The sequence below is a fragment of the Buteo buteo genome, chromosome Z (genome assembly GCF_964188355.1).
Source record: "Buteo buteo chromosome Z, bButBut1.hap1.1, whole genome shotgun sequence".
NCBI lineage: Eukaryota > Metazoa > Chordata > Aves > Accipitriformes > Accipitridae > Buteo > Buteo buteo.
This window is the reverse complement of record NC_134204.1, coordinates 2,466,610-2,491,184: the sequence shown is the minus strand read 5'-3', so window position 1 is coordinate 2,491,184 and position 24,575 is coordinate 2,466,610. Positions and strand designations below refer to the sequence as shown.

Genomic DNA, 24,575 nt, shown 5'->3' with positions numbered 1-24,575 from the left:
GAAGGAACCAGATCCTAGAAAAAGTGATAATGTGTTGCAGAGTGAACTCTGCAGTCTTCTGCCTTGAATAGTCCGTTGAGCACTGCACATCGTGGTGGTTAGAGAAGGAAAAGCCTACTTGTTCATTCCGGGTGAGATGTACAAAGGAAATCATACGTGATGGAAAGCATCACTGTGGAGCTGAACTCCTATGGCCCTGGGGCAGACTCCACGGTGCGATCAGAGTATCAGCTGTTGCCAGTGACTAGCGGATATGAGATTTTAATTTCGTGGACAGGAATGGAAATCTCCTCCAGCCTAGTGAGTGCTTTTAACCCCTCACCTTCAAGGCCACACTTGCTCTTATAAGTTCTCAGCCTGTGAATCTCCAGTTTTTTTCTGGCACAGTAGAAGGGATGGGTTTTGGCTGAGGAAGGCAGCAGGTTTTACTAGAGACTATGTATGTGCGAAAAAGCCTGTTGGCAATAAGCCTAAAAGTAAACCCAGGGCTGATTTTTAATCTCCACTGCAGGATCTACTGCAGTTTTTAGGATCTGGATCTGACTTGAAGACCCTTCCCAGGTCTTGGCTCTGGGACTTTTCCATAGCCTAAGGGAAGAGGGCAGCTGAGCAACTCAGGCAGTTGTCGCCCGTCTTGCCATAGCAGGATGCAGTGACTGACGGGGCAGTTGTTTCTCTTAAGACCCAGATTCGGCTTTTTGGGTCTCTGTACCCCCTTACTTCCAAAAAGACCAGCGATGCTTGCTTCCACTGATGTGGAGCCCATTTGTTTTAAGGCACACAGACCAGCCTTTTATCCCTCAGGATCTGCATTCAGATTGAAAGCAAAAAATGAGTTTAGTGATGAAAACCTGCTCACCCATTTCTGAAGCTCATAAACCCCCAGTGCACAGCCCAGCACAGTTGGCAGTCTGTTCCTGAAGAAGCTCAAGGCAAAAAAAAGAGAGATCACGTCAGAAAGCACAGCGCTTGCCTATTTTCTGCTTGGTTCACATCAGCTCTGTTTGTCCTCCACTAACATTCGCTCAGAAGTTGGAAAAAGTACATAATCGCCATGTAACTCTGCTGGACAACTTGGGAGAGTACAGCTGCTTCTAATATTCTGTCGTTGCTCATTGTTTACTTTCACATGCAATTCAGCAAGACTTACTATGTTTTCACTACTAGAATACAAGCAAAAGTTAAATAGAAAACCAAGATATGGAACTTGCAAACTGCAATGCAAAAACTCCCAGTGACATCTTGAAACAGCTGAGCTGCGATGGCATGGTTGTACCAACAGTCCTGTTTACTCTGTAGCCTTAGGCTGACCAATCCAAGTTTTACATGTCTTTTTTATAAATTAGAACATTTGCTTGCTTCACCCTAACCACATTTTGCTCTTCAGGTTTCACATAGCACATAGAGTCATGTGCTGGGTGATAGATTCTGGTCCTGCTTGTGGTATTCTTGGTCACATAGCCTTGCACCTGCAGATGTTATTGTGCTGTTTCTTAGGGAGAGGTCTGCTCCCCAGAGGACTGGTAGAATCTCAGACAGAAACTCCCATCTCAATGTAGTTACAAGTTGTAAGTAAGATTATCACCGTATGTTGCTCTGTGTGTTCAAATAGAAAGGGTCTTGGCCACATACTGGCAGAAGTCTTGGTTGTATTTAAAACAGAAACCTGCATTTGCTCAGCTTGCTATTTCCTTGGAGCCAAATCCATATTTAGAGTTAAGGCTTTTTTGTATTTGTAAAAAAAGGCTTTGCACTATGAAAAGTGTTTCTGCTACGTGAGCAGACACTCAAGGAAAGGCTGACTTTGGAAGGGCAGTTTTTAGAAACAGGTTGTGAAGAGCCACTTGTTGCTCATGCTGAGTACAATGGTGGTGTGTAGCACTGCAGAACTATGGGCTCGCGTGTTGGAACGTGCCAGGAAAGCAGAAGGGAGAAAACCCATCCCCAACTACAGATGCCTGCTACACATAGTCCTTTCCCTTTCAATAAGGGCTGCTCTCTTTTAGCCTTCATGATAATGGACCAGGTGCAACTTCTTGTGCGGTTATCTCACATTGCAGAATACTTATTGAGAATAGAAGATGGAGCAAGACTGTTCAGAGAGAATCCCTTTGTGCATCTGTGGGAATCCAGAACACGGAGGTGTCTGACCACCAGTAAGAAAGTCAGCATTGCGAGAGCTGCGTTGAACACTCGGGCTATAATTTTGGTGCACATGCAGAAGGAGGGATGGTGTTACTGAAAACAGAGATAAGGCAGGTCACAGACGAAGTGAGGAAAAAGAGAAGACCAAAATATGAGGAAAACCAGAGAACAGCAGAAGCAAGTTGCAGACAAACAGCAACAAGCGCTGGAAATAGTCTTTGCAGAAAGGGATGTCTCGCAAAGCCAGAGCAGAGGATTTGGTGTGTGAAAGCTCCTGGGGGCGGCAACGGGAGTGCCCTTGAGAGCAGGGGATGGTGAAGGTGGTGGAGCAAAGTCAGTCCATTGCGAGGAATAGGGTGGCAGGGTGCCTTCCCCAGGGCCCTTGCCTTGAAGTCTGGGTAATTTCTAGAGAGAAACGCCCCACATGCAGAAGTCTATAGTCAGGTAGTGAAGGCTTTTCTAGAAGACTTGTGCCTGACCGGTGGAAATTACCTCAGTCAATTAGTTGTCTGAGCTCCTCGGCTTTCATTTCCTACCAAACATGTGCTTGTTCCAGCAGCCAAAAAGTTACTGAAATGCGTGTGGCAGCTTGGTATGTTCCGCTTCCAGGAAGAGCGGGTGGAGAGCGGCCAAGTAAGCTGTACAAGGTTGGGGTTCCTCAGCTGCTGGCAATGCTTTTGCTGCTGTGGAGACCACAGTTTGACCTAAGGCATGACACGCTCTAATTAAGCCAAAGCAACGATTGCAGGCAGAGCATATTGGTTTGCTGATTATTTTAAGTTATTCTTGCATAAAGTCATGCTGAAAGTCAGAATCCCAGAAGAACAACATCCGAGCTGCAGACTTCTTCCTGGGATTTGAATCCCGTTTCCCCTGAGGTGCACTTTATGTAAATGTTGGAGCTGTTGATTCTCACTCATCCACGATTCACGCTCAAGAGAAGACACAGCCAGCGCCACCACCATGGCTACGCGCTCTTTCTCTGGCAGGAGAAGGCAGCCTGGCCGTGGCCCGGGATGATGAAATGCCCTCCATCCCGCCTTCATGCGTGAGCACGTCCAGCGACGCCGCAGCACGCTCTCAACCCTGACAGCCGGCGACTGGGGCTGCTGCGGGGCTGCACGGGGTCTCAGCACCCGGCTCCCGAGCGTTCAGCACTTGTGAGCTGCGACAGGTTATCCTGAAACAGCCCGAGAGCTCCTAAACAGCAATCTACCCTCTTAGATCTGGCTCACTTGCTGCTTGGATTGCAATTGGAAGTGCTCAATCCTTTTTTCTTAGCATTTCACCCCAAATTATGGATTTTCTGGGTTACATCACATATATCCAGTGCTGTATTTTGGCTGCTATTCAGCCACCCCCTAAGGTTTAAAACAGGCCTTTCAGGTGCTCTGGACCCCACGTCCTGAGCCCTGGTATTCGTTGCTTTGGAAGCGCTGGTGCTGATGCTGAGCCGTGGGATCTTCTCTAGGGCTGACTTGTGTGGTCTGAGCCTACGGTCTCTTGGTTTTTGCTTTCTGACTCTCTCCTCTTTAGATAATTTGTTTTTTCCTCAAGCACAAAATGAGATGTCTGGGAGAGTCCCGTCTTCCTTGCTCGGAACAGTTCTCCGTGCCGGGCGAACCGTGCGGTTTTCTCTCCCGTGGAAAAGCTCTGAGAACCCACCTGCCGTGGCTGGAGCTGTTCGGAGGAACACCGAGGACACCCCACGGGAGAGAAGCAGAAAACGCTGCTGCTGCGTGGGGAAACCGAGAAAAAAAAAAAACCCCAAAACCAAGGCGAGAAGCAGAATTCCCACCTTACCGGTACAGCCGTAACCGAGGCAGAAGCCGGCCCGATCCCGGCGGGCCGTTCCCCGAGCGGCCCCTAGAGGGCGCCGCCGCTCCCCGGCGGGGGCGCTGCCGCCGCGGCCGCCGCTGCCTCCGCACGGCCCGGCCCGGCCTCCCGCCGCCGCCGCCGCCTCCCGCCCCCCCCCCCCCGCCCCTATGGCCGCCGCGGCTGCACGTCCGGGCTCGCAAGGCTGCGGGCGGCAGCGGCCGTAACAAGTGAGACGCCGCCGCAGACCCCCGTTCCGCCGCCGGCTGCTTGCGGCGTTGCCCCGCGCCTGCCGGCAAAGGCGGCAGAGCCGCACGCTCCCCGGGTTGCACCGCTCCCGGTTTTCGGGGTTTATTTATTATTTTTTTTTCCTACGCGTGCACCGGGGCTTCCCCCCCTCACCCCACCAATTTTTATTCTTCCTTCCTTTCTTTTTTTTTTTTTTATTTTTGCGTTGGACATGGAGCCGCCGCGACTCTTTTGATGCACGCCGGACGGCTTGCTGCTTCTTTTTTTTTTTTTTTTTTTTTGGGGCAGGATTTTCCTCTGTATGCTTTTCCAGCGGTGGGAGGACCCTTCCCCATCCTTCCCCGTCTCCTTGAGTTAGTTCCCTGCGCGCTCGGGAGCCTCGGAGCCTCCTGGACTGAATGCAACTTTTTTTCCTCCCTCCGCACCCCTTCCCCCTTGGCTGATCCCTGTCAGCAGGGACCGAAAAAAAAAAGCCCCGGCGAGGAGGAGGCAGAAGGGGCTTTGCGTGCATGTGTGGTTGCTGCTGGTGCCCGGCACCCGAATCCGTAGGTGTGTGTTGAAATATGGAGAATAGTCTTGGATGTGTTTGGGTACCAAAGCTGGCTTTTCTCCTCTTCGGGTTTACGCTGGCGAACCTGCATCCTCGAGTCTCCGGTAAGTCAGCTCTGCCTTATTTCCCTTTGCGCTCCGGGGCGAGGGGGATTTTTCTCCGCATCCCGAAGCAACGTGCCCCTTTCTCTGGTGCTAATGGACTTTTCTCACCCTCTGCAAGCACGATTTTGGTTTTTCGGGGGGTTTTGTTGTCGGTGGTGCTCGCCAGCGTGAGCTTTTGCATCACTTCCCACAGATGGGAAGGGGGGAAGCGGGGTTAGAAGCGCCTTGCGCAGCCTTGGAGAGAAAGGGCAGCACTGGAGAGAAGGAAATCTGTGGAAAAATAAAGGAGAAATGTGGCAGGAGGTGGCATAATAGGTGTGTAACCGTGTGTGCCGTGGCGGCGGTAGGGTTAGTTCCCCTTCTCTTTTGCACCTGATCCCGCTTGCGATTGGATATATTCGCCTATAGCTTTTGGGGTCTGTGTGCTGAAGCCGAGGGAAGGGGTTGCCTTCACTGGGTAAAGGAATAAAAGCAGCAGATGAGTTAGCAAGGCAGAAAACGCGGTTATCCGCAAAGCCTCTTCCAACTCTATTCGGCTGCGATTCTTTGGGGCTGCACCTCTCTCACCGCACTTGGCAGGCACGTTTTCTAATTAAAAATGGCAAAGCCAGTTGTGTGTGGAACCGGGGTAGGGGAGGAACAGAGGGGACTGACACAGCGATGCTCCGGGGCTACTTGTGCGGGAGGTAGAGAAGGGCTCGGCGGTACACAGATCTCTTATTCAAAAAGAAAGGAAAGAGAAATGGGAGCGTGAGCCAAGAAGTGTTAGGAACTAAGAAAGTGCAGCTTTTGATTTGCAGCAGGCTCGGGGTGTGAATGCATGGTGGAGGGAGATGTGTGCAAGGAAATAGTATTCTCTAGTGCTCATTTAATTTTCTCCAAAAGGAAAGGAGGAACACTTCAGTAGCTGAAACCTTGGGAAGGGGGAGTCTGGAAAATACAAAAAGGGATCTGAGCACACGTCTGTGCACACTGCTTTCGCAGCACCAACGGAGGAACAATGGGAACCAACTCCCCACACCACGCACACCAGCACTAAAGCAGGTTTTCGTGATGGGGAAAGTGCTGCATATGAAGCGTTTTGCGAAAAGATCCTCAGTGTCTTCTGGCAAAGCTCAGGTTATATCAGCTGTATGCAAATGGCAATCGCCCACGGAGGTGGTGCTTCCTTTAGACAAATGGGGGTATCTTTTGATTGTCCTGATTTTGGGGAGTTAGCAAGTAAACTGGAAGATGCTTCTCTGCCAGACCAGGAGGTTTATTTTGCATGCGCGTGTACGCGCGTTTGTGCATGCGTGTCCCCAGCATTGTCCTCTGCAATTACTTGCGCTGAAGGTGGGACCCGGGTAATGGGAGCAGGGTAACGAATAGGTGTCTTTCTTGCCTTTCCATCTTAAAGGCTGGGAGACATGGCAGTGATCCTCCTTCGTGAAAGATGATTGACTCGCAGGCTGCTTTGCTGCCAAAGGAGGGGATGGAGCGAGAGCCTCTGTGCGTGAGCGCCTGAGGAGCGAAGGAAACTGTGTGCTGTGTCAGGGGCCAAACGTGCTGCAAACCCTCTGCTCCCACAGCATCGGTATTGTTTTGTGGTACACGGAAGAAACAGGGTGTTTTCCAGCAGCCCGTGTTGGCTGTGCTTTTCACGCCCCGTCTACGATACACAGGTGTTTAGTGCACTGATTTTGAAGGTGGCATCTTTGCGTTGCACCCAATTCCTCGCGCTGTGCTTCACAAGCTGCAAATGGGCAAAGTTTTCCCAGCGTCGCAGCCCCGGGGGCAGTCGTGAGTTTGTGCTTTCCTGAGCGCCCCTGTCGCCATCCCAAGTCAGCCGACAAAACCGAATAAAGCGGGTCTTGCCCCTTTTGGGTAAGGCTGCAGCCTCTGCTCGTGGCTTTTCCACTCCACCCGCGAGCTGGCGCGCTGTGGGCAGGAGGTGCAGGCAGGAGGTACGGGCAGCACGCTGTGCCTGGCACGGCACGGGCGGGCGGCGAGCACTGCTAACAAAGGGCTCCTGGAGATGCTGCACAATGGGGCCGGCTCCTCTCTTGCTTCCTGCCCAAAACCCAGAGCTGCCGTGGGCGTGCAGGGGTGCGTTCAAAACTTTGGTACCAAAGGGCAGCGGTACATCCATGTGCGGGCAGGGACACGCTGCTTCCGCGCCGGAGTCAAGTCCCGTGCCTGTCGTTTGCCATTGTGTGTGAGGGGCAAAACGTTTTGGGGGATGAGACAAAAAGTAAAGCGCAACATCAGACTCTTCCTGGTTAAAAACGTGCATAAGTGGGCGGAAGAACAGATGATGGACAGTGTTTGCCATTTTGGAAAGAGACCGTGGAAAACGTGTTCCTGATAAAGGCAGATGTAAATTACGTAGCGTTTGGTCGTTATGGTGCTATATGGCTTGTTCTTTGCATGTGTTAAAGTAATCACAAAATACCTTCCCTTTTTTTTTTTTAATCTGTAGGTGGGAATTTAACTCAATCTCAAAGGTTTTTTGTGAATGGCTTCTGTGTTTGGTGTCTTTGACTCCCACTAGATCTTGGTGAGAAATTTAGTGTTAGTGCAGCATGTCAGAGCCCAGCGATGTCTGGGTACTATGGCAATCACTTCTGTGAGTGGTGCAGTATAAATCACCAGTGACCTGTCACAGCATCCATTTCACATGCGCTGCAGTTGCCCTCTGTGTTATGAGCCTTGTGAGCCACCACATGTATTATAGGAGTGGGGTAACCTCCGTGCGTTCGTGAGAGTATTTTTAAAAATGGAAATGAGCTTGGTTGAGAATGAGCAATTTACATTTGAGTAGTTTTCTTCTTTCTATAGTTTGTTGAATATTTTTGTATTCAGCTCTTCCTGTTTTAGGTCTTTTTGTCCTCACTTCCCCCGTCTCCACGTCCATATGGATACAGGACCAGTGCTGGCTTCAGATACTCAGTCCGCAATGTTTGTTTTCAGTGAAATTATGCCAAGTGTAATGATGACCAGATTTCACACTCGGTTCATTTATCCTTGACTGCTACTCCCTTGTCCTTCCTAACACAAAACTTAGTGTGAAAGATCTGTTCCAGGGCCCAAGACATGACAGTGCCGTCAGGATATTCTCCTTGTGTTTCTCTTGTTTGTCTGAACCCATCTTTGCCTGTTTTACGCTGGGCGACAGTAAGGTCTTTGGGGCAGGACTGTAAGGGCTTTGCTGTGCAGTTTCACAGCCGGGTTGTGGTCCACAGTGAGGGCTTCCAGGATCAAAATGATTAATAAAAACATCTACGCTTGTCAAACTTAGAGAAGAAAACCTGTGGGACTGCTTGCTCCAGACGCAACTTGCAATCCAGGTGAGTTCTTCATGTCATCTGACCGAGCTTAATTTCAGAGCTAGTGCACTGACCTGGCTGTTTGCGTTTTCCTGGAGCAGCCTGGATGGAGATGGAGGAGCAAGTGCTGCCTTCTCTCAGGCCAGCCAGGCTTTCACGCTGCTGCCAGGGAAGCAGAGCGCCTTGTTTTGCATCCCCGTCCTGTCTCACGTTTTGACTGGCAAAAGACTGGTGCTGTATGTGGGCTGGTATTTCCCAGTAGGCTGTTGTTTAACACCATCCTGCAATAATCTGGGTTCTGCCTGAGCTCGGTCTCTGAAGCGTGTGTTGCATGTGACGCCTGGGTTGGCCTCTTCTAATGGGAGACTGCTGTCAATCCGGTGACATGACAGCTAAAATAACTCTTTCAGAGTCATTCATCAGATGCTTAGCGCATGGATTTTCCACCAGATGTCCTTTAGAGGGCCAGTACTGATTTTTTTAAGTGTTATTTTTATGAGATAAAATAATGCTACAGAGTTGAGTGTTTCCAACGCGCCTGCTTGCATGGCATGTCCAGCTGCAAGGACAAAACTCTGCAATGGGTTTGCACCTCCATTTTTGGTCGAAAAGGTTGTTGCAGAGACTTCAGCAAATGTGCTAATGCGAGTAAGCTGTGAAAGAAGTTTGCCCTTTCCTGGTATTTTAACATCTTACCAGACTAAAGCTCGCCTCTCCGGTTCCCTTCTATGCTAGGCTAAGAGAAGGCTTAGCTGTGCCACTGTGCAGGTGTAGGGACACTCAGACCTGCAGGCTACACACGAGCCAACAGGTAGGTTCTCACTTCAGGTTTGCTGTTGCAAATCCCTTGATTGATGCAATTTACAGAAGTTAGTCACTTCGTGCACTGAACAAAGCGGTTGTGAAAGAAGCTGACGCTCAAAGAAGGGACCACTTTTTTACATGCTTAATTTTCCCTTCTGCTGAAATGCAGATCTGTAACAGCGTGAGTCAGTGCAGCCAGTCTCTTTGTTGTAATACAAATAGATGGAAATTTCTTAAAATGTTGGCCTTGCCTGAATAAAAAGTATACTGATAAATTCCACTGAGGCTTTCATGATTAATTAACTGAAGGCAAAAAAAATCACTTGCTCTGTTAAAATTATCCCTTGGGTGAAACATTGACCTAAATTTTTGTATTTCCATTGGAATCCAAAGTAAACACGCTGGCCCTGTCCTCGTTTTCCTTAGATCCCTCTTACCGCAGCCATGGTGCCCTGGGCTGGACGAAGGAGCGAGGGCATCGGCTCGGGAGGCAGCACCCAGGTCTGCAGGGTGCAGAGCAATCCCTGCTCCTCTGGAAGGCATCCGCCACCAGGTGCTGCTTGCTATTCCCCAAGTCTCTGAACACCCTTACTTTTAATTTGCCCAAGTGAATTCCTTACTCCATGCCGGCCTTAAAATTCATCTGCCGAAAAATAGGTACCGCGGCGTTCCTCGTCGGAACTGTGAGGTTGTGCCCCAGGCAGAGCTGGCCTCAGGTGGTTTGCAGGGAACTGGCTTCAGTACCCGTGTTTATGCCATTTTCTGTCTGGCTCCCTGGTGAATGTTTCCGGTGCTCGCTTTCAAGAATTTCTTCTCAAATGTTTGTTGTGGGGATGGCTTAAATTGTTACTGGTTCTGGTCCTTGGGAAATAAATCTACTTCACGTGTCCATTGCTTATCTCCTCCTCCCCATCCCCTTCTATAAACTTCACAGTCTCTTTGACCGCTTCTGCTGTTGAAAAGCAACAGTGGTCTCCTCTGCAAGATAAAGGATGCTCAATGCTGGGGAATCTTATTTTTAATACTGGTGGAGAGCCTCGGGCGTTTGAGATCTGCTCCTTTGGGTCTTCTGCACAGCCTCCTGTAAGGAAAACTTATCAAACTATGGAAAGTGATGACTGAAAGTGAAGTGTATCTCCTGATTTCTGACAGTAAATTCACTGGTAAAATAGAGTATATTATTCCTGAAAGATAACACATCAGATAATTGTAAACCTAGCAGAATTGTTTCTTTCTGACAACGTTTCTCAATTTCAGCTTTGATGTGAAAGGCTACAGCTAAATTGGGCTAATGACAGAACATCTTGCTCGAGAGTTTGGAGATGTCTGCACTATAAAGGAAACTGAATTCTCAGAGAGGCACGATAAATGCACAGTTAAATGTCTCAATTTCTGTCTCAGTTGATGGCAGTCGTTTGTCGATGGTAATGCCAATATGTGCTGTAATTTTATAAATGCTCCGAAGTATTCAAAATACATTGAAAACTACTCTAAATTGCTGCCCAAAGTTCCAGCAAAATACTGGTTGTCAAACAGGGAAGCTGAAGGAATAGTATCTCCTTGGAAGTCACGTTACTGGCCTGAAAACTGGGTATCTCTTGCCCTGCGAAGTAGAGTTTAAAACAGGGAGGCTACTGATGTTTTGGTGATTTTGTTTACTTTTACGGTGCTTTATGAACAATCAGATTCACTGGATTGAAAATGTGCACCCAGGCCATGGTCACGCTTCCCTGGGCCAGAGGGCTCACAAGGTGCCTCCCCTCCCAGCTTGGAAGCAGAAGGTGAACAACCACCAGCTTTGTCATTTCCAAAGCTTTGATACCAATTTCCACCTGTTTTGGGAAACAGGTCCGGACCAGCTGAGAAGTTTGACTCATTGAAACAAATACTATTGTTCTGCTTTGGGGTCTTACAGCAAGAACAAAGGGTGACAAAAATAGATAAAGTGTAAAGATACTGGAAATTACACAGAAAAGCTCCTGTTCTGTGCACATAGCTTCCTGGAGAGTGAAACACCCCCAACCACCAGTGCAGGTGTTTATGACAACATTTGTTTTAGTTGGAGAGGGTAGGGTAGTTGGGCGCTTACTGTGACACTGTGTTACGAAATGCAGAATTTATCCAAATCACGGAGGTGGTGCTTGCACGATATGGACGTACCGTGGGATGAGGATGTACCGTGGGAGTTGAGGCTGCTCGTTGGGGAGTGGATGGAGAGCTTTATAAATTGCAGGGTTATGACTCTTTTGAGAGGCTCTGTAGATTAGCTGAGCTAAGGTCAGCTCTTCAATCACCAGAAGAGCTCCACAATGAATGACAGTCTCTTAGTTCATATTTTTATCATTTATATATAATAATAGTTTCACAACCTGGTGTCTACGTTCTGTATACCCTGTCAGTCAACGGGGGCTTCAGGTGTGCTGACAGGGACTGTGTCTTGCACAGGTGAGGAGCTGCAGTTCTCTGTTTCCAAGTTGCCTTTGCTTATCGCTTTCCCTTTTTTCTCTTCAGTATCATAGCTCTGTTCTTGTCTCCTACTTCTCAAGTTTTTGTTTACTCCCACCGCATACCTTCCTCTGTCTCCACAGTTGCCTGATGCTCTATCAAACCTCGGTGCAGCACTGCAAGTACAGGCTGGTTTGGTAGAAGTAGCAGCAAGGTTACTCTTGGATATGGGTAGCTTCTACAATGAAAGATTAAGAAAATAGAGAGATTATTGGTCTAAAGCTAACTATTATTTTAGTTCCCTGCTTGCTCTGGGGTACACTCAGTAGAGATTGTCATAAAAAATAGCGGCACAATGTTTGTATTCTCTGCCTGGCTGGTCACAGATGTGAGTCTCAAGGCAAAGCAGCTAAGGAGAAGTCCTCACTTGAGCCCTGTATATGATACACTTGTGCATGTACTTGAGATCTTGTGGCCAGGATGGGAACAGATAATGTCACTAAAAGAGGAATCATTTGCTCATTTAGTCCGTTCTGCATACGGACAATCCATGTAACTTCACCTATTTACCTTGCAGCGCTGTGATGGGCTGGAGAATGTTCTCTCTTGGCATAGCTAATTGCATGCGCTGGGTTGCTGTTGGCTTGCTTGTTTTTCCTTTGTTTCTCATTTGAATTTGCTTGGCTCCAGTTTCTTGCCACTGGTTCTTGCTCTGCCTTTCCTTCCCCACTAAATTAACAGTGAATTCTCCCTGAGAAGGTACGAAGTTCAGTGAAGGCACATCTTCATATCCTTTCTGACAAGCTAAACAGATCGGTGCTGGATGGATGCTCCGGCGCTGCCCTGAAGGGCCAGGCAGCCTGATCTGCCTGTGCTGCTGCCCGTGCAGCCAAAGCCTGCGCCCGTCCCTGGCCCATCCCACGCCGATAGCCGTGCTGCTGACAGGAGCAATCCCGGTGAGCCAGAGGTGGGGGCTGTTGGCATAGCTGAACACCGACCTCATAAATATTTTTTTTAGAGGCTTAGTCCAGGTTCCTCGTACCTTTTTCTTGGAGTGTATTTTGAGGAGGAACATAGAAGTGTCCAGCAGCCAAATCTGGTTCAGCGAATTTGAGAAATCTTGGTTCAGAAAGTGTCCAGAGGCTCATGCCTATGTTAGCAGTGCGACCTACAGCTAAACTGGTGGGCATTTCTGCCTGGCTGTCAAGCTCTGAGAGCAGTAATTAGAGGAAACATGACAGCTCTGGACAAGGTCAATTGATATAATTGCATAAAGTGTTTCTTTCTAAAGGCAGGACTCTCCGAAGCGTTGCAATTAAAAGCTAAAGGTTGCTTCCCTAGGAGTGGTGTTGACTTATGAGCAAGGAGTGGGCTATCTTGGGGCTGACAGCAGGTACCGAGCAGCGTTGGGTGCTTCATCCTTAGCCCACAGCTACCCAAAAGGGCTCGTTCGGTGCAGAGTTCATGCATGAACCCCCTTCCCCCCGAGTCTCCCTCTGACACTCTTCCTCTCACCAGCCAAAGACTAAAAAGCATTTTAAAAGCATTCTTTGGAGTTTCTATCCACAATATTCATTCTTTGTTTCCTCTTAGAAGTGTCAGGGGAAGAAGACAGATATTTCAAAAGGCTCTGAGGGGTCTTTGTCCATATTCCCTTCCTTTTTTTTCCCCTTCTCTGCCTTCTGATGATCAGAAGAAGAAGAGGAAAAAAACCCTTGAAACTTTCCCTCTCCTCTTCCCTGGTGCTGAAGACACTCAACAGACCGCGGTCGTGGTGAGACCCAAATGCACCAAACTGTTGACTGCTGAAGCAGCAGTGCATTTTCTTGCTCAGGTTGGGGTTTTGATTGTTGTTGTCTTGGTGGCAGGCGCTTGTGTCAGATGCCAGGGAAGGACCGATGCAACTTTGCTGTAGGACTGTAATTAGTAATCATGGTTTTGTCTGGAGTTTGTGCTGAACCACCCGCAGAACGGCCTGAGCGAGGGCCATGGAGGAGGGTGGTCCAGCAGAAGGGGGTGTGTATTTTAGGAGGTGGGTGTAGATGGCATTTCATGTGTGTGTATATATATAAAAATATATATATATATATTTCATGTGGTTGCAATGATGTGGGGTTTTCCCTGTATTCATCAAATTCTGTAAATTTCGTACTCATTTTCCAAATGTCATGGCGCTTGTGTTTCTGTTATCCAAAGTGAAAATCCTTTTTCCTAGTTTGTCCCTCCTTTGTTGTATTATAGATGCTGCTGAACATGCTGTTGGTGTGATTGGTTATCCTTATTTCCTAAATGTTATTTATAAATTTGGCAAAAAGGCCCACAATCCCCCATTCTGCTTTGGAAGGAAGCTTCCTACATGGTTTTCTGCTCAGAAGATTGAAAAGGTTTAGATGAATTATTGAAGAGGAGTCTGTCATACATATGAAAGTAGTTAATGGTCTTAGATTTAGGCTTTGCTGTTAAAAAGGACGCTGGGATTTTTATGTATTTATTTAAGGGGGCTATGGACGTTTTTATTTTCCCTGGACACAATGAAAACCGTGTCCTCCTGTGTGAAGAACAGTGTGAGGCGAGTTAAAAAGTTAAATTAACCTGACAGCTCGTGTTTTACCGTTCATGATTAGGAGGATGCAAAACAGACAGTTTCATACCGCTGCATAGTGTCAGAATGGCTTTTTTCAGTGTCCACAGAGATTTATAAACGTAGAAATTTTCTGTGCCTGTGACAGAGACACCAAAAGGGGCTGATAGCTCCCACGGTCCAAGTGTTGATAGGACATTTAGCAAACCGGCTGTATAAGGACACTTAGAAAAACGTATTAATGCACAAGGTTTTAAAGTGCTATAGGACTGAGGGTGTTGTATGTGCAGTGCTTTCTGCAAAAATCATATGGTTTTATGTTTTTAGATTTCTGATGCTAATTGGTGTTGACATTAAAAGTAAGGAGATACTCAGTTTGCGGAAATTAAAACAACTGTGCTTTGCAATAGCAGGTGCGTGTTACAAGAAATATATTCAGTTCTGGTGGAGACTGTTACACGTGGCAGTTTGCTGTGATCTCCCTCTCACGCAAATGTTATTCATTCGTTGTTTTCATTAATCTGCAATAAAGGTCATCTGGATGAAAGATTCAGGAGAAAACTGGGTAAACAGCTGTATTTCCATACTGCCCACACAATTCTCTAAGCCCACAGTAATGGAGAATAAATCAGATTTTTTTTAATCCATCAAATTTTAATGATTTGAACAATTATAAAAAGAGAGAGAAAGGTCATTTCAATACATTAAGCCAGATTCTTAACCTGAATAAATCTTCACTGACTTCCGCGGAGATACCTTCACATCAACAAAGTCCTCCTAACACAATTTGTTGTTGATCATTTGCATTCCTTATATGCTCACATAGATGCTGATTCTCTGCAACCAAATAGCTTTGCTATAGCAGGTGTATTGATATTAAAAGGGTTGTTAACATCTCTCCAGAGGGGGATATTCTGTTACCAGTAACTCTATCAAGCTTTTCCATCTGCGTAGGGAATTTGTCAGAAGCTGGTGTTATGTTATTAAAAGTATTAGTTATCTCTTGATTTGTGTCTAATTGAATTACATCATTAATAGAACTCAATTACAATCAATGGAAAATGATATCATTGCAAGGACAGTGGCCACTCAAGGTTGTGAGTAATGCTTTGTGCTCAACCAACCACTCACAAATGGGGCAGCACCATGACTCTCTTAATGAGCAAATTTTCCGATCCTGACCAAGGGGAGGTTTCCTACTTAAATGGGCACACTGGCTTGGAGCCACCCAAATCCCTTGGCACCGTTGCTTCATTACAAATTGTTTTTTGTGAATCAAGTATGAAATGGTTTTCATCTCAAACACGCAATAAAATAACACTCTGGCTCCCCCCCCCCCCCCCCCGCACCCTCCCATTGCTCCTTACATAAACTTAATCTGTCTTTATCACAAATTCTTGAAGTACTGTGGAGTGAGGCCGTCAACAAAGAAATCACAGGGGGCATCCCTGTGTGTGCCAAGTCTGGGCTGTTGGTGTCGTATTGTTACTCACATTACTCCTTTTCACATCAGAGCTCGCAGAACATCCCAGGAATGACAAGTGCATCTGTTGATAACTACAAAACTAACTAGCTTTCCAAAAGACACCAAACCCATGAGACGTGGGAGAACGAGCTCAAATCTAAACAGAGAGAAACGGGAGCAGCATCCAAAGTGGCAGTATCACAGTGGTGGATTTCCATTTTTTTGCTGAGTTGGAGATACTGGCCATAAGAATGAAACATCGCTCCTCAGGGAGGTGGAAAGAAAGGTGTAGACTCTTGCTTGGTTGTTTAATTTGCTGCCCACCAGAGAGGGACACCAGCTACTACTGGTGGCAGCGAGACCTCTGGCTGCAGCAGAAGTGCAAAAAAGATACTACAATGACAATACAGAACAAACAAGATTATCCATCACCCGTGAGACTCAGAGAGCTATACCGTCAGGAGTATGTTGTAGCAGAACCCTGGGCTATATTATACCATTAATTTTTTTTTAAGTAATACTCTTGACAGGTTTTAATGGGAAATTCCACTTACAAATCAATGGTGTGATTCAGTTCTGTATTTATTAACACATTCCTCAGATTGCAGATGAGTGAAACTACCTGAGTACAATTCAAATGGCCCTTAAATGTGGAGTGTGGTAGTATTTTGAGTGTCCGATAATTTATATCGCCAGACTGTCTCAGTAAATGAGATCTGTCTCTGTGCAGTAATATGCCAAATACCTGATAGCAATAACTATTTCATTAGTTCTGATTGTTCCTGACATCTCCTACATCGTCAGGAGTTTCCCTCCATCACCCTGTGCTGGGCTCCAGGCTTTGCCACGAAATGTTCTGTTCCCATATGGTAGGTAAATGGGTTGTGTCAGAAGTGAGTAAACCTTTATACAAGGTCAATCTGGGTCATTGCATGACTAAAAAAAATCAAAAAATGCAGCCAGCCACTGCTGGAGCTGGGGTTAACTTTCCCTGCTTTCTCAGTCAGCTAAATGAATGCTGATGCAGAGGTTTCCATCCCAACTGCATCTCCTCGGCTGAGCTCTAGAGCTAAAGGTCCCATGGTCCTTCTCATAAGGAAACCTGATGCTGAGGCCAGTCCCCTTTGAGGAATAGTTTTTTCTCTAATTTTCTATTGGGTTTTCAATCATACCAGCTCTAAAATCTCATTTTCCCAAACTGCTTTGTGATGCTGCCACAGCCTTGTAAGTGTCCCGTTGTCGCTTCTCCACAAAGTTAAATGAGGATGGGGAGGTGCTTATCACAATTAAGGCCAAACAACTGCAAACACCTATGAAGGATGGTAAAATGCTTTGAGATTCCTGTAGTAAAAGGGTACGACACAACTGTAATGTATGGCTGTCATAAAATGCGGATCATCCTAACGCTAGGAAGCTCTAAATGAGACTAGAGTTAGCCTGACAATAAATTAGATTTTAAAAGGTAATTCAGTGAATGTATGATGAAAATTTGGCCTCTTAGTATACGATCTGTCAGCAACTTATCTGAATTTGTTTCTCATTTTTTGTAGAACACTTCTTGATGGCATATACATTACTCTGTAATATAAAAAAGTGAGCAGCTAATGGTTTCCAAAATCCATCCCTAGGAATAGCCTGTTTGGCTCCTGGGAAGAAATCGGTCGTTTGAAATTATAATCGGTAGACATTTTCCCCAAAATGTTTGGCAGATCCCTCCCAAATCTATGACTGAAAAAACCATATTCCTTCTTTGTGGTTCTTAGTCTTAAAATGGTAAGTGCTGGTAAGTGCTGAAGGCTTTCCCTTACCCCTCTGTTACTACATGAATTACATTCTTGGCATTCACAGCCCTAATAAGCTGAAGAGGGGATGAAAAATACCCCTCTGCGTTCCTTTGGGCGGCAACAGGTGACTTCTTGGCATTGCTTGTAGGATCCTTTTTCTGCTCATTAGTGGTCTCCCTGAGCAGATGCACGGTAACCTCGCACAAAATAAAAGTGGCAAGTCAACAGGCAAATCACAAAACTGGGGGCAAATATCAACTATTGCTTCACGGTTTGTACTCCAGGAGTAACCGTAATGTTTCCAGCCCAGGACTTAATTGTCAACTTTCAGGACTAGAAGGGTTACAGCTAATGAACACATCCCATCCTCTGCTTCTACCTTCTTGTAAATCCTGCTTTGTACTTTTTTTTTTTGTCCTGCAGTAGTTTTGTTCATCATGACAGAAAGTCGATTTAAGCGGAGGAGAAAGGAGTAGGACAATACAGCACACAATAGCACTCCACTCGTGTGCTCCAAAGCCCGGTGAAGGCTGGAGTCTGCATCCAGCCCAGCAGCTCTAAATGCTAGAATGGCTTTTTTTGTGCCCTGTAGCTTTGGGCTTTAGTTTTTTAGTGCATTTCCTTAAATACATAACAGATCGACATCTGACATCTAGGGGAGAAAACTCCTTAAGTGATTACAAAAGAGACAGGTTGGAGGAAGAGTGGAGGAAGGGGCCGTTGCAGTCCTGTTAGCATCAGCCCTTGTGGGTGCCTAGCTGCCGTCTTCTGCTTGTACACCCACAGTTAAAACAGCTGCCGGATTTGGGATCAGAAGGGATTTTTCCCCTACTGGTCTGATTGCCAGGGACTGTTTTCCCCCCTTTCCTGTAAAGTGGGGTCTGCTGGGCTTCCTAGCATCTTGTGCAACATTCAGGGACATCGGTATCCTCACATCTTCTCTGGTAGTTATAGTTTCTGGTCTTTAAGAGGTCTTTTAAAAGGGTGCCTGCAAGTATTTTGGGCGTTCGTGGCATGTGGTGAGGCTCTGTGGACCTTTCTGCAGTAGGTGTCTGTTGTGTAGCTCTTCTGTGGAGTGGGCTTGATGACCCATGCGGGAGGGATCGTTCCTTTGACATGTTTGGTCAAATTGGAGCCCTGCCTGCTGGGACCTCCCTGCCGTGAGTGACATCCAGTGGGAAATAATCTCTTTTAACTTCACATTCCTGGAAGGCTGTCGTCTAAGGCGTAGTAACGTATGTTAATCTCAGGAGAAAAATAGTCACCTCCAGGTGGTGAATTGTCTGACCTGCCTTGATGTCTATCTCAGGATAATACTAACCTTCACAAGGTACCTACTTTATTCCTCCATAATTGAAATTCATTTCTATGACTGTATAGTATTAAGAAAACCTTAACATCAGTATTAAATAAGACACTGACTTTTTCCGCCTTGTGCAAATGATTTGTAATGTGGGCTTGGTATTGAATTAACAAAGTGACCTTTGTGGCATTTACCTAGAGCACAGAGCATGGGCAAACGAGAAAACGGAGCTGCTGTAATTAGGGGCATTGCAGACAGTAAGGCTCTTTTATCAAAGCTTGCCTTGGAGCATTGGATGCCTCAAGCAAGAATCTGTAAGTGGAAGCAGAGGCAAGGAAATGCTTATTATCAGAGGGTGAGGGCAGATCCTCTTGAAACTTTGTTGTCTACTAGATCACGTGAAAGAAAAGGAGCTGCAAGTCGCCAAACTCTCCTGTATGTTAGAAAAGAGCAAAAGGCAATTTCCTCTGCCAGTGTTTTCAAGCCATTCCTGCAACAACTGCTGAGAGTGACCTGTTTGCTTCAAGAAGGACACCCTCCTCATTTTAGGTAGCGAATCAGTCAGGGAATTTTCTTTTATTTTTAATGAAGGACTTTGTAAGTGTCTCGTAATAAGAGGCAATTTATTTATTTTATTCTTTTTGTAACAAATTAAACGTAAAATAAACAGAAATGTACCTTCTGCCAAGCTGAACCAGGAAATATCCCTCCTGCCCACGTCTGAAGTGAGACGACTTACTGCCAATCTTACCGCGGTAAGCAGTGAGTGTGGATCGTAATGAAGACAGTGTATAATGATTAAAACATAAACACGCAGATTTCCTCTCTTCCCTTCGTCACTGAAAGGAAAAGTAATATTGAGCAAGTCTTAGCTGTCGGTGCCCGTATCCTTGTGGGGTGTGCAGCCCTGGCTCCCACCCTGCCTTCCTCCAGCTGTTAGCAGCTGTCCCAGGCTGATGTGGATGGTCGGCAGTGGATGGCCAGGGGGTAGAGCAAAGGCAGCGGAGGCACTCGGGGTCTTTGGCTGCTCCCAACCCTGGAAGGTGGCCTCATCCTGCAAGGAATATGTTGCTGGCCATTTCTTATACTCCTAGTGTGCAGCACTCTGGTATTTAGTGTGTCAGGGAACCAGTTGTCTTCATGACCTAATGGAATAAATGGACATTTGGATGACTCTGCATTTAAGCAGATTTTAAAAAAATAAAATATACTCCTTAGCCTACTGTATAAATAGGTGCATTATTGTTGGCCATATGCTGAAGCTCCACGTTGCTCTTAAAGCAGCTTGTAATGATTCAGAAAATGCTTGTTTGCTGGTAAGACCAAACGATGTACAAAAATCCCTAATTCCTCTTCTGAGAATGAATCTGGTGGGGCGAAGCAGCTCCACTGGCATTATCCAGGAACAACCATTGAGATTCATGGAGCAACGCCCCAGGCACCTGATTAGACAAAATCCTGCTTTAATTCCTGGCATTCGTTAGGGGCCCGAGTGTGTGGGCAGCATTTTGCTGTCTGATGACTTCTGTGGGTGCTGTGCACCTGTGGATGGGGGATGAAATACAGTCCTATGAATATGAATAGAGGTGGTTTAAATTCTGTATATGGTGAGTTTGTATGTATGTAAGTAGGTATGTTTGGGTGTGCATTGCCATACTTGCGTGTGTTTTTGTATCTCAGGTATACCTGGGTGTGTACCTATGTGCATATACATGTATGTAATGTATGCGCACACACATATAGCTACAGTAAGAAAGAAGGTGCAAGTTCTTAGTAAACTATAGTTAGAAAAGCAAATGAGCTTGCTAGAAGAGCAGAAAGAAGAATTGCAAGTGCACAGTGCTGTGGTAATTACTTTTCTCCTTTAGATTGTTTGAACAAACAAGCTAGAAAGATTTGACTTGAACTGGAGGTTTCAGTTATTACTGGTAGGGGTAAAATAGTCATTATTTGGACTTCTGAGAATCAGAAGTTCAATGCCACATTAAACACATCCTAGCACTCTTTTGCCACTGTACACAGATGCTGATTTTGTAAACTGAAGTAATAGCGTGCGTTGAAAGCCACAGAGGAGGCAATGTCCCTCTCCCCTTAGAGAATTAGAAAATTTCACGTAGTTTTGATCTATAGTGTAAATCAAGCCTATAAAGTGGTGTGCTATGTCTTCATTAAAAGAGGAGACAGTAATCATGAGACCATGTAGCGTGATGGTGCAGGATTTTCTGTTCTTTTGTTGCTGGGTGGGGTTTTTTTGAATTACGACTACTGAATATTGGTTTTGCACTCATGCAAAAATAAGACTTTGTGAGCTAAGTATAATCAAGAGAAGCATACACACATTTTCTCTGAAAGATGTGGTGCTTTATTAAAATATTGTATATTCATGATCAATGTATGGATTCATTAGAAATAATTTTTGAAGTAGAAATTTAATGTCTTCTCCTGTAAGTTATAATAATTAGCAGTACCCAGGGACAGATTTTGTAGGGATAAATCAGAAGTATGACTTCATGCCAACTTTTGGCCCCCTGGGGTTTTCTATTTTCACTTCCAAACAGCAATAAATTATGCATGTTACATACAATTAATGTGGTTTTAATGAACAATTAGAAAATTGCTGTGGGATGAAATTACTGTGAGGTAAACTTTGACTTTTAAAGGAAAAACTGCCCTCTGCTTTTATACATGTGCCAGACTTTTTCTCTGCAAGTTTTATTGTCTTTGCAATCTCTTTCAATGTTTTTTCCTTACACCTCTAAGTCTGGACATCTGTAAAAGCTGCTGCTTGCATGATAGGAAAAAAGCTGTTGATGTTTTGAAGTTTCCCGTGTTGGACCGGGATTTAGGCACAGGCTGGAAAAAGTACCTTGGAAAAGCAAAATCTGTTGTTCCTTCCCATTCCTGCACATCAATAGTCACCTTAACCCAAAGTGGTCACACACATAGAAATGCTGGGACAGGAATCAGGTGCACGAGGCATAAATTCTGCACCGTGATAAATCCCTGTCATGCCAATGATCTCAGCCAAGGTTGAATTTGGGATTAGGATCAGGGCTTTAGGCTTGATAGACACTTGCGGAGATTTCAGCTGCTGTCTGACTGGATTTATTCTATTTGATAGCATTTGGTTCCAACTGACTTTTTGTAGAAATCAGAATAATTTTCTCACACCTGTGTTTCATGAGATGATTGGCTTTATATGAGCAAAGAAGGTAAATGTGGAGAAGGGAAGGAGAAATATTGATTTGTAATGTGTTAAGCCTGAGCTTTACATACACAATTTGGGTCCTGTATTTTGTGATGGAAATGCCTGTCTCTCAAGAACATTTGGTTCTAGACATTCAGTATTTTCCAGATTAAATTGGTGATGGGTGGGTTTTGTGTGTTATATCGACATGCTGGTTAATGTCCATCCTGGCAGTGGAATCGCTCTAAGATGAAAATCTTTTCCCATCTTACTGTCCTGTAACTGTGAGGGTGACAACATGGTTGCAGCCGAGCGGCACCCTCATTGCTTTTGGTTTGCACAGCAGCGGGGCTAGGTTTTCAAGCACTTAACATTCAGTTTGCACTTAAATTTCTTAAGTAGTCCAACAACCTGAAGTTCTGACACTTGCGAGGTGAAACAAAGACACAAAGCCTCTCTTGTTCGTGAACAAATTAAGCACTTGCTTAAATCCCATTCTGCACAACCCAAATCCTGCACAAGTATAAAAGCTTAAGTAAATGTCCCTTTAGGGCGCGGGAGCTGCAGGAGCGCCTGTGTGTGGTTAGCCGATCCGTGCCACGCTCAGGGATGGTGGCTGCGATTCAGGCTTACTTTGCAGTAAAGTTTGCGATGCTGTGTCTTCCCACTTCCTCCTAAGGATCTAAAGGGGCTTTCTTATGCTGTAGAAGCTGGTGTGCAAGCCTGCGTTTCCACCAGATTTGGCTTTGAGTAATTAGAAGGACAGAATAATTGATTGGTTATGTTTCTATTTCTGGGTTGCTCATTATTTTAAAGTGAAGTACTGTAGATGGGCAATCAATATCAGAGTAAAGGTACATGACATCACCTTCTGTAACTGCAGATTTCTCTTCCTTTATTTTGTCATTTTGTGAAGTCAAAAGACAGGAAAACTACAGTCGAATGTCTGCTGTGACCAAACCTCTAGAAAATATCCTCTCTTGGCGTGAAGCCCCTGCGGTGTCCTGGGATCTTTCCAAGAATGGTGAAAAGTCCTTTGGCAAACTTTCTTGAAAGAACTCAAGTTAAGCAGAGACCGCATTGTCCAGATTGTTTTCATCTGAATTTTTATGCTCAGGGGCTCTTTTTTGATCAGATGTGACCGAGGGGTTAAACTACCAGGGAAATGGGGTGTTTCAGACCCATAGGTAGTTATGAAGAGCCGCTCAAGGAGAGGCAGCAATGTCTGTACGCTTCCTGGGCAACAGAAGGAGACCCGAAATTGAGACACCAAGCCGGGCTCCGAAACTTTGGCTGCTGCCAGATATGTCTGTATTGGAGAAGAGTGGGAACAGCAATGTTCGGTGCAGTGCTCCTCTGTCCCAGTGAAGGGGCTGTTTTAACGTAGTATCCGCCTCAGAACAGAACTGAGCTTCCAGCTCTTGCTTTGCAGAAGACCTGGATTTGGTTCCTGGTGTTAAACCAGGTTAACTGTTGCTGGCCCACCACCACCACCAGTGGTTTATTTAGTAATGAGACGAGTCAGACATTTGTTGTGCAATGTTAGAAAGTTAATCGTGGTAACAGCAATATCCACAATCCTTAAAACAAGCTGTTTTTCACTCTTAAAAACCAGGACAATATGATCCTGTCCAGGGCCACTAGAGCAAACTAAAAAAATTCTGCCAGTTCTTGTCTCTAATCAAGAGCAATGATGTCTTCCTTCCCCCTCACACGGAAGATTTGCTGCGGCTCCCACTGGGCAGTTTGTATTAGAAACTAAATGCACTCAGACCTGGTTAATCCCCGTCTTGCTCAGCCGTATGCCTGGGTGACCAGAAGCCCCATGCAGCAGACACGGCGAGGATGCGCCCTGCACAGGGCTGGACTCACGGGGCCAAAGGAGCGCGACGTTTACACCGGTTTAGATTAACTGGGCTGGATGGAAATGGAATGGAGCCTTCCCTGCTCTGTTACTGACTAAAGCAGGAAGGCTGTGGGTGTTTTGGTGTCAAGCCCACTTCTCCATTTGGTGACTTGAGTGCTTTGATGGCTTTGGTATTATGTGAAAGGCAGGAGCACGTCGGGGCTCTGAAGGATGGAGCATAGTTGCTTATGCTGGTTCTGCCCTGGGATGACTTTTCATGGTATTTATGTTCCTTTTCTCCAGGGGAAAAAAATACCAGTAAGAACAGGAAAGACTGAATAATAAACATGATCTCCATTTATTGTAAAACACCTCTTCTTGCATATACCCCTCATTTCTTTTAAGGCCAAAAGCACTTGGACAGAAAAGTCCACAGAAGAAGGAAGGAGGGATTTAATTGGCCTTTATATGCCTGGTGGGATAGATTTGCCAGCAGAAGTATCTTCCACCCTGTGGAGGTGGGCAGGAGGTTCAGTAAGTGTTTCGCTTTTCCTTGATTAATCTTTCTTCAGCTCTGAAATTAGGTCGAACCTGCAGCATTTATCTGAGATGGCGTTAATTGGGCGGATCCTATATAATCTGATTGTGGCAGTAGGTGACGGTGAAACCGCTTCCAGAAAAACTTATTGGGGCAGTTATTTCTAAGTGAGTTGTTGCACAAGATGCTCAGAAGAAAGGGAAAGAACTGCATAAAGAAGAAAACCAGAGAGAAACTGGAGAAGTGAGTTGTATGTCTGAATTAAATGCAACGGCAGTAATTTTTAACATGAAAGAACCAATTTATAGGAAGCTAGTGAAGTGAGAAGTGAGGTGAAATAGTGAGAAACAAGGCAAATTGCAAAGCACGAAGACACTGCCTATGGAATGGAAATATGTGGAGCAGCCAGGCAGGTTAGAAGAGCACTGCCTAAATGAGGAGGGATACCCTC

At 45.8% G+C, this 24,575-nt stretch overlaps 1 protein-coding gene across 1 annotated transcript in view; it reads left to right on the top strand.

The window, feature by feature from the left end:
- Positions 1-4,772: 4,772 nt before the first annotated feature.
- The window catches only part of DCC (DCC netrin 1 receptor), a 571,119-nt gene continuing 551,316 nt past the window's right edge, over positions 4,773-24,575 (top strand). The window contains exon 1 of the mRNA XM_075020576.1: positions 4,773-4,863. Within this exon, the coding sequence (XP_074876677.1) occupies positions 4,773-4,863 (91 nt within the window). The remainder of the gene's footprint in view (positions 4,864-24,575) is intronic.